This window comes from Sesamum indicum, linkage group LG8 (assembly GCF_000512975.1).
Source record: "Sesamum indicum cultivar Zhongzhi No. 13 linkage group LG8, S_indicum_v1.0, whole genome shotgun sequence".
Taxonomy (NCBI): domain Eukaryota; kingdom Viridiplantae; phylum Streptophyta; class Magnoliopsida; order Lamiales; family Pedaliaceae; genus Sesamum; species Sesamum indicum.
Window position 1 is genome coordinate 20262000 of NC_026152.1, and position 10908 is coordinate 20272907.

The 10908-nt window shown below is 33.7% G+C and overlaps 1 protein-coding gene and 1 pseudogene across 1 annotated transcript in view; one reads left to right on the forward strand and one right to left on the reverse strand.

Annotated features, from left to right (window-relative positions):
• Window positions 1–1791, reverse strand: part of LOC105169640 (probable LRR receptor-like serine/threonine-protein kinase At2g16250) — a gene marked incomplete in the record, with an annotated part of 6083 nt that extends 4292 nt beyond the window's left edge. The window contains 1 exon segment of the mRNA XM_011090096.2: window positions 1–1791. Within this exon segment, the coding sequence (XP_011088398.1) occupies window positions 1–1101 (1101 nt within the window).
• On the forward strand, window positions 6271–7417 carry LOC105169641 (annotated as a pseudogene).

Consider the following 10908-nt stretch of genomic DNA (forward strand, 5'->3'; position numbering starts at 1 on the left):
GAACCGCTGTATTACAGGTGTAATATTTCCATAAAACAAATTCTGGGAAATATTAAATACTGCAGCACTAGCATTAACACTTGAACTGACATCGGGCAGCACACCAGTAAAGTTATTTACAGACACGTCGAGAAATTGTAATGAGGGAATTGACCACAGCACATTCGGGAAATCACCAGTGAAACCGTTGTGACTCAAAACCACAAACTGTAACCGAGTCAAAGGAGGAAACAAATTACCAGGCACCAGTCCTGAAAGGAAATTATTTCCAATCATCATTCTTTGCAAGTTTCTCAAACCTCTCAAATTCAGAGGCACAGACCCCGACAGTGAATTAAATCCAAGATCAAGGTCGACCAAACTAGAAAGATCACCGAGTTGGGCGGGTATCGAAGAGGACAAACTGTTCCGAGAAAGATTCAAGGATCGTAACCTAGACAATGCCCCAATTCCTGGAGGAATCACCCCAGACAATAAATTCAAAGACATATCCAGCAAAGTAAGGTTTCCAAGAACGCGAAAACTCCCCGGTATCGACCCCGTGAGTGAATTCTGCGAAAGATCAAGCACAGAAAGACCAACCAACTGGGCTAAACTCGATGGAACTTCGCCAGTAAGATTGTTGTTAGACAAATACAGTTCAACTAAACTACTCAAATTGCCCAGAGTGGATGGAATAGCACCACTAATCGAACAAGACCTAAGGTCAAGCACTTGAAGTGAGGCAAGCTGCAATCCTAGCCGTTCTGGAATTGACCCCGGAAGTGCAAAATTCGAGGCGTTGAATGAGGACAAGAAGGTCAAATTCTGGAGGCCATCCACCGAAAATTGAGGGTTTTGACTTCCCCTCCTTGTTCTCCTGAACCCCGAAACGTTGATTCCTGTAACCCTGCCATTGGTACACTGGATACCAGCCCATGAAGTGCACGGGTCGGATTTTATAGGCCACTCTTTAGCCCTCAACCCTAACGAAGATCTTAACTGAAGCAAACCCAATCTTTCTTGCCTTGAGACCAAGAATTGCTGCTCTACTGTACAACCAAACAGTAAGAAAAACAAAGCTGAACAAATAAAAACTATCCTGCTCCACCGATCCACCATTTCTGCCGCAACTTCATTGAACTTCACAAAGAACCCCCCTCACATTCATGCATACATTTACACACAACAGACGTTTGTAACTCAGAGAATTCAAAGATTCTTGGTGCTACGAATTTGCTATGTATTGCCCGGAGATACAAGAAAGCTACAAACAAGGAAAAAAAAGAAAAGGGAAAAAATAAACTTTCTGGGGCAGCATACCTTTATGAATGATGAATAAAAGTGGATCAGAAGAAGTTCCGGTTTGATTCTTTCTTCAGAACTCTATTCTTTTTGTTTCTTCTCTCTCCTAATTTTTTTTCTTTCAGTTTGGTTCAGTCGACGGAGGAGAGAGAGAGAAAAGGGATTTTTAAAAAAGTCAAGAATATTGGGTTTTAGGTGGAGAGAAGGGGCGAAAACTTACTGAAATGCAGAATAGTCAGTAGAAGGAGTAATGGAGGGTGGTAGAGAGAGAAAGGGAAGACCAGTCTCCATCTCTCTCTCTAAAATAAACAATGGTGCGCAGTAAGAAGTTACTCTTTATAATAATAACCCAATAAAGGAAAAAAAAAAGAAAAAAGAAAGAGCCCGACTCTGCTCTTTCAGTCTTTCTTTGCCCTTTTACTTTCACCGGCGGAGGCAGATACGCCGTCGAGCGGGACGAGTGTATATCACCAGAAACGACGTCGGATAGGTGGTGTTGCCCTGACTCCGGCGGGTGCTGACTTTTTGACCGCCGGAAATCCCAGCCAATGTGCGTAATATATATGGACAGGTACAGGATCGAGTGAATTGTCCGCGTTGAGATTTCTCTTACATGAATTGAGGTAAAACAAATTAAACAATGTGGATCATATATATTTTTGTTAATAATAAAACTCAATTCTTATGATTATTTGATATTTAAATTCAACCAAATTCACGTAACAAAAATCCAATATTTTAAATTGATTTTATAAAAAAAATCAATAAAAATAATTTCCCGTGCACATAACTTATTTTATTAAAATTTATGATTATGAAAAAACTAAAAAATTAACAAACTTAAAAAATAAATATATTCAAACTCGAACTATATCAGCATAGTTGAAATTTAATTTAAATTGGATAGCGCAATTATAAGCCAAAAATGAAATAATATTGAAACGCATTAAAAGTAAAGAGATGGTAGGTTGTAAATGAGTTGTTTATTAGTAATAACTAATAACTTGTACCAATTTTACAACTCTTTTGGTACGAATCAATGAATAATTGTGTTGTATTTTATTGGACACACCACCTTATATTAATTCCACATACATACATACATACATAAATTAAGGGGGAGATTTAAATATCGTTCGTATAATATATATATATAAGTATTTTTTATGGAGGAAATTCTCATCAACTGTGGACGAAAAAGTTTAAATAAAAGATATTAATTGTATTATTTTATATATTAAATGTTACATTAATAATTTTCATACAAGAGCATATAATTATAAAATCACAATTAAAAAGAATTTTAAAACTTCAATCTTACCATTTAATCGACAAAATTGAAATTTTATTTTGATGCGTATATAAAAATATTATGGAATATTAAGTTGAAGGACAAGAAAAAATAAAATAATTATGTTGCATCACAAGTACAACTCATTATATTTGTATATAGAGTTGTTTTATTATGTTGGTGGGAGGAAGGTGAAAAGGATGCGAGTGATGAAGAGGTACTTTTTTTAAATTTAGAAAGAGTACATATCAACTATAATGTATAGGATAATCATAATTTGTCTAAACTTGGGAATAAGTACCTCTTAGCTGTTGGTAATATTTAATTATCATGATTAAATATAAATAATCATCGATCATGAATATTCAATCATTGTTTTTTGTGACTATGGTTAAAATATTTGTATGACTCGTAATTATGGTTAAATAAGTCATATTCTCCACCATGAAAATTGCTTTTGTTGATGTGCAAAAACTTATATCCTCAAATTAAAAAAAAAAATAACAATTTTGTGAAGCAGAATGAATGGGTGGTGTGTGTAATGAAGAAAGAGAATAATGTTGAGTAGATAATAAATTAAATATATGGAAAAAAGGGTAGTAGAGTGGGGGTCATTTAAAAGCCAAGCTGGAAAGTAAAAGGAATTGGGAATAATTAATCAATTAATTAATTAAAACTATTAATATATATAGGGAAGTTGAGTTGGATTAAATTGTAATAAGTTGAGAGAAATTGTTGGGGGTGGGGGTGGGAGGAATTTTGGAAGCTCATAATTAGCTTCCACTAAAATGGAAATTTGGTGGATACAACAACCACATCCACATCAATCAAACCTTTTTTTTAGTAATTATTAACGAAGAAAAAAGAATAAGTAGAATATATTTTTAATAAATATTCATTGGGAAAATACAAAGTCGTTTGTGGGAAATTAAATTTAATATTTGTATGATGATATGTATTTTTTAATAAAACGAAAAAGTAATTTTCTTCTTCTGTTAGTTTAAATTTTATTAAGGAAAGTCGTGTATTTATTTATTAGTTTGTGGGAGGGTGGGGTGGGAATGATGGAAGTAGGAGGTAGAGTGTCAGTATCTTGAAATTACAACTTCATCAAGGAATTACGTCCATGTAAAACTCTTTCTCTCTCTCTCTACAATTTTATTCATTATAAATCTATAGTTATTTATAATTACATATCTAAGATATTTTGAATTTATTGAAATTATTGATAGTTGAACCTCAGAAGAATTTTATTGCACCAACGGAATTATTTAATTTCATCTTGTCTTTAAAGTTTTCAAAGTCATGTCGATTCTCAGTAATCAGTTAAATTTATGTCATTTAAAAATAGTATTTATAATGAAAATTTCATACATAATAAATGATAATGTAAGGCTATCTATATGTGGAAGAAGAGTGTTGAGAATACTATGATTATGGATTATGGCTATATGGCCATTCACAAAAGTGTTAATAACATGATGTGGTCAAACACAAACACAAAACACGATTTCTGAGTCAAGTCCATTATTATCTAATCTTAGCTGCTGCCATTAATCATCACATCTAATTTATAATAATAGTTAGGTATAGACAACAACAAAATTAACTAGACACAGAAAACACGATTTAAAAAAAAAAAAAACAGAAATGAAAAAGTTAATGAATATAGCGGTTGCTTAGTTGTCCCACTTGCTTTCACTATGTGAGGCTGAGGGGGTTGTACAGTGTAGAAGAATACAATCTCCAAATCTAAACTAAGATATTATTTGAACATTTCTACAAAAGCCTACGACGACGACTGCGACTGTTTTATGAAATGGGAAACAAGTGAGGGAACATGAAGCGCACTCTGGTTGCTGACGCTGCTCAGCTCAGCTTCGATGGTGTTTTGCGATTTTGATGATTATTTAATGATTAGAAAGAAACATAAGGGGTCACACGTGGGCTCTTCATTACCGTTGCTCATCACTTCTTTTAAGCTATGTATCGCCCTTTCTATCTCCCATCCCTTTTTTCTTTTTCTTTCTTTCATGTCTAATTATTTCCATGATGATTGAATGACTACACTATTGGATAAACTAATTATATTCACGTCCTATGAGATTAGTTTAATTATACAAATTCCTCAATCTTTGTGTAAAATTATGAGTACAGTCCTGAGAGTTGTTTGTATAAAACTTTTGCTACTAAGTAGAGGGTGTACTTATAATTACAAATACAATTTCAAAAAATGTACTTATATAATTTTGCAAAGGTTTTGGGTGCTCGTGTAATTAGATCTAATATAAAGATAAGTTAATATAATTTATTTTAAAAAATTTAAATGAGGGAATAGTTTTTTAATAGATATATTTATATATATACATATATATTATTTGTTTCTTATTTAAGATTTATATTTTAGGTTTGTGTTTGAATTTGATTAGGTAGAAGAAGGCATTGGAATGAAAGGTTTATGAGTTGAGCCAAACTTGAATTGATGGCAACCTACATTTTGTGGATGAATTCTTTACGTCAAAGAAAATCATCTACTTTTTTATTTTAATCATTACCAACTCATCACTACAATAAATTTACTACACTTTATTATAGTGTACTATAAATTAGATACAAAAATATTTAATAAATAATAATTCCTTTTTTTTCAAAATAAAGAATCTCTTGGTTCAAATTTTCAATATTTGTCTTAATTATTTTTATCCAAATATTAAATAATTAACAAAGTACTTAACAGCAGGTACCTAAAACGACAAGAAAAATAAATATGTAAATCCAAATTTGACTCGTACCATGATTTAAACATGTACAAGTCGCAAACAAGTCGGATTGGCTTCCTAATATTGACATTTCAACATAACTAATCTTTGTCCTAAAAGTCAATTATTCCAAACTTTGATTTCTGTTAGTATTGAGTTTCCTCTTGCATTGCGAAATAATAAAAATAAAAATAGAAAAGGGTAGCAAACCCTAGTAGTCAAATTGAGCATTATTATAGTATTAGGATGAAGATGTTATTTGTCAACTGAATTGTGCATATCGTTGAGGAGTTTGAAGATAATTTTAAATACAAGATTGAGCTTAGTCTATGTCTAGAAATTAAATTGTTTGGATTATAGTATTACAGTAGCATGAATTGAAACCAAATATAATCATATAATTATACAACAAAGGTCAATAAATGAAAACGAAACAACTTTGTAGCTCATAATTGTTGAATATTGGTGCTCCAATTCAAAATTAAAACTATGACTTTGTGATTATACTAATAATCGAGTTGACATTCTTTTCAGATTATTCCATAACTCCAACCACTATATAAGAAAGTAAGAATTATTTTATTTTATTTTAAGGGAGAGAATGAAATAAAATCGAATTTTTTGTTATGTATTATTGGATATTTGTTGCTTTTAGGCATGTGAATATTCAGAATCTAGTATGTTTTTTCAGTTTATTTTAGTATTTATAGTATTTCGAATAACTGGAGGCTACGGGGCTTGTGGGCCTGCTGGAAGCCCAAGTTTTGATGTTTTTGGATTTCTATTTGTACTAAGCCCAGTTAACTTTTATTCTAATGGTCTATATTGAAACCTGAGCGTGTTTGGGCTGGGCCTGGGTAAAATAATCTTCTTCAATTGGGCCCATTGGGAGGTGACTATCGGCCCACATGAAAAAATATCTTATTGATTACAGAGCAGTAGCATTCGCAGCTTGGTTGCCGCATATCCAGAAAAAACGAATGAATTTGAACGGTTTAGCGACGGCTGGCTGGAACTATAACGCTAAAATTGCGCGGTGCGCGCAGGCGGCCTAAACCTACGCATCTCCAGCTATGTATGTATATATATATACACCCACGATTTCACCCCCACCTATCCCATCTGCAGCTCGACGAGTTTCTTTACCTTTTACGGGTTGGTTTTCTCTCCCATTTTCTCGTGAAAAAAGTTGTCGGTCAAGTAATCAATGGCAGCGGCGGCTGTTGAGTTTAGATGTTTCGTGGGTGGTTTGGCGTGGGGCACGACCGATCAGTCCCTTGGGCAGGCTTTTTCTCAATATGGAGAAGTCCTCGACTCGAAGGTCCGTTTGTCGCAGATATCGGGTTCCGCCCGATTCGATCTGATCTGATCTGTTACTAGTGTTACTACTGTTACTACTGTTACTGTTACTAGTGTTACTGTTACTACTGTTACTATTTTACCTCCCTGAAAAGTGAAAAAGGTACGTTCTGTCTTCATCTTTTTCACCAAAGGGCCGAAGATCGAATTATAGCTTTTCAGTTTATTTGTTGAGAATATTGTTCAATATATATGTATATAGCATGGATTTGGTTAGTTCTGAGGAAATGTTTTTGTTATAATTTGGTTTTTGCAGATTATTAACGATCGCGAGACTGGAAGGTCAAGGGGTTTCGGATTTGTGACCTTTAGGGATGAGCAGTCGATGAGGGACGCGATCGAGGCCATGAACGGCCAGGACCTGGACGGCCGCAGCAAGGAGGATTTGGGGGTGGTTACGGCCGTCGTGAAGGCGGATATGGAAGCGGTGGAGTAGGCAGCTTTGGACGGCGGGAGGGGGGTTACGGAGGTGGACGTGGTGGCGGGGGTTATGGTGGTGAGCGTGGGTACTCTAGGGGTGGTTCTAACGGAAACTGGAGGAACTAGGGTAGGATTTAATTAGTAGGTTTTTGTTTTGTTTTGTTTTGAACTAATCACCGTCTTTAGTACTCTACCTTGAAACAAACTGAGAAGTGAGTGGTGTTAGGGTGACGTTGGTTTCTTGTTACTCCGTCTCCCTCCTGTTCCTATCTCTATGTAGTAATAAACGTCTAATTGTTTATAATTTTTTTGTCAATTTAGGTTTAATTTTAGGCTAAATTACAGCTGCCACATAATTATAAATATTTTTTTATTATTTATAAGATATAAATACTTCCTGATCAGTGAAGTTCATATTATTATTTTATTCTTGTTGAAAAAAATTAAAATATTAAAAAAAAACTTGAAAAAATTTAGATGGATAAAATTAGGGAAAATATTTATAATTATATTAAACCTGGTGAATGTGGCCGTAATATACCCTTAATTTTGTAGAATTTCCTCATTACTTTTCTCCTTGAATTTCAATATTCTCTTTGTTTCGTTGATTGGTAATTGAAGGATTTATAAAGCTTTGTTTGTTTGTGTCAAAGGACATTAATTAGGGGTACATAAAACTGTGATAATGATCCAAGTGAAGAGAAATGAAAATGAGACATAGTGAAGTATGCTTTTCATGAAATATGAGATATTTTGTTTAGGATGTATGTGATTTGGACAAATGGCGTAAAAGATTATACACATATATTTATTTTTACGATTAAATACCCCCCCCGTCTTAATGAAAAAAATACAAAAGAAATCCTGTAAAAAAAAAAGAAGTAGAATTCACCACCTTATAATTTTAAAAATGATGCAATTTAAATTACATTATTTTTAATATTCCATAGCAAGATGGATATGATTAAAAAGATGATGTCAATTCAATCAATGGGATATAGAATTGAAATATTTAAAGAGAAACGCACTACCAAACTCAGTTGGGCTGAGATATTGGGCCCAGAGGGTGTAGCCCACTCAAATATTGAAGTAATGGGCTTCATCCGTTTACGATGAACTTCAATCACAAACCCCAATTTGCTTCTGCCCCACTCCCATGATTTTGATTATCATTTCATTAGGATTAGGCTGGTAATTCCATTTCCTTTTAATTAATATTTTTAGATCATCTTTACTTGGCTTGATGGAGTTTAAGTAGTATAAATAATTTTAGAATGCAATTCAGTCATAATGAACTATAATAACGGGCTTTAACTACTAATATCGAGCCGATCCAAAATAAAGTAAACAAAAAATTAAAGGTGATTAAGTGAGATATCCCAATTAATAACTCAAAGTAAAGGTGGCCATAAGGTATAACTTATAAGTACAACTCCTTCTCTTTAAATTTAGTGTAATAACACGTAAACTCTTTGATGTTGGGGAAATCAAATTTAAACTATTTATGTTCAACAAATCGATCCATTCGTTAGTCAAAATTCATAAAATATGTTAATATAACATTAATGAAAACTCATATTTACCCTTAATTGGCTTCTTAATGACTTATTGCAGGTCAAACGATTTTTTTCTGATCATAGGGATGATGATATATCTCCTTACATGCATTATCGTGTGAAGATGTATAAGGATAATTTTTTACTTACAATAAGTCAATAATAATTCAACAGAGACGATATAGATTTTTATTCATTTTTTTAGCTAATATCAGTAAATTCAGTGAATTTTGATTAACGATGTGATTCATTTATTAGAGAAAAATAAATGAATGTAATTTTTCAAATTATAGAAAGATTTATATGTAATTATACCAAACCCGGGATGTTGGTGTACTAGTCCCTATTTTTAGTGTAACAACTAATATATATTTGATCCTTCTCTTAAAAAAAAAAAAAGAAAAAAAGGAACGTTAATGAATGATATGAAGAGTTCCCTTGAAGTCATCCTCGCAATATTCAAACTCCATAAATATCAATTATGGAACCATACAATCCTCAACACATCAACTGAATTAAGCCAAATCCTAGCAAACATGGTAAAATTCAAACCCCAGAGAGAACCACCCATGCAAGAATTCATGCATCTTTCATTACTTGAAAACATAAACAACTCTAAAATTCTCACACATATTAATTTCCTCAGACATCTCACAATGTAATGATTCATATATATGTCAGACCTTAAAACAATCAAGAATTAAAGAGCCTCACTTACTACTTGAATGATCATACTAAGTTATCAGCCTTGTAATATCTTTTCTTCAACAACTTGGGTCCAAGAATTTTCTTTTTCCCACTGGAAAACACAACACAACAGAAAAGGCCATATACAGTTCACAAAACATAAAAAGTGTTCATTCATTTCTTATCCTCAACACATATATTTCCTTTGTGTGGTACGATCGGAATCATATCTTATCAATTCTACACGAGCCACATACAGGTTATCATCTGTGGAAGCCGATTTCAGCTCTTTCCTCGTCGCGTAAATCAGAATCACTGATACGAAACGAAAACAAACCTCCACGACATAGCTTCTGTATATGGTAAAAGTTGCCCTTATCCCTTTTTGCACATGGGAATATTGTGCTTTTTATTTCTTGGTACCAAACTTTTCTTAAGTAGAATTTAAGCATTCTTGAAATGGTTGTGTCACTATTTGTAGAGCCATAATCCAATACATTATGCCCTTTTGGAGTATGTAAAATAAGGTCCCTCAGATTCTCCAACTTGTGAGGAGGACCACTTGATAAATTCGGAGCATGAACGACGGATTCATGCATATGTTGTTTTCCATGGAAGATAGACACAGTGACAAGGATTCTCCAAATCTTTATACGTAGTGTGCTGCATCTTCAAATTCTTGGGAGAGGTACACTTTCCTACGTAGAGATTCCTTGACAATATGCACATGTAGTTTTCACCTAATCATTGGAGGACCGCAATTAGCCTATCGTTGGAGCCCCTCTCAAGTTTTAAGGCATAATGCAACTTGTCCATTTGGGTCGCAATCCCTCTCCATGTCGCAAGATTTTCTCTGAATTAATGTTGATCCCATGTTCTTGTTGTGTGTTGCCTACTGGGATGGTGCATTAGAACGGCTGTCCGTCTAAGCCAAGAACCATGTTTCCAAGTCATAAGATTCTTGATCATGATTATTGTAGTGATAAAGAGGTATCTTGAAACTCATCATTCTCAAAAGAAGTTTAGTGGATTCTAGAATGTAATGCAAGACAAAAATGAGTCAAGCATATATGGAATTTAGCTGAGAATGGGACCAAAAATTGGGGGCTACCCCTTGATCAACTTGCAACTAGAATCAATGGCATAAACGCTCAGCATCTTAAATTCTTCTGTGCCCTAAAACTTCTTTCCCTGCACATATGATACTTATGTTAAACACATCAGGCATGCTCTTTCAACATTAAGGCCATCCTTTTCTGACACGCTCGTCAAAGATATATATATGGTGGTTTTGAGGCCGGTTAATCTCAAGCATGTTAAGGTCATCACTTAAACGACCTCCGTCTGGAAAGAGGAAAAGACCTTATCTTCCTTGATCTTTTTCCAAGATTCCATGCCAAGAATCAAATGGAATGAAGAGTAAAGTCGACCCAACTACAAATAGTACTCTTGTAGAAGCCCAAAAGAATGAGAAAAGAAGGGAAGAAGAATAAAAAATAAAATTTTCTGGGACACAATTGATTCAGTTGTCCATGTATTTTGCATGTATGAT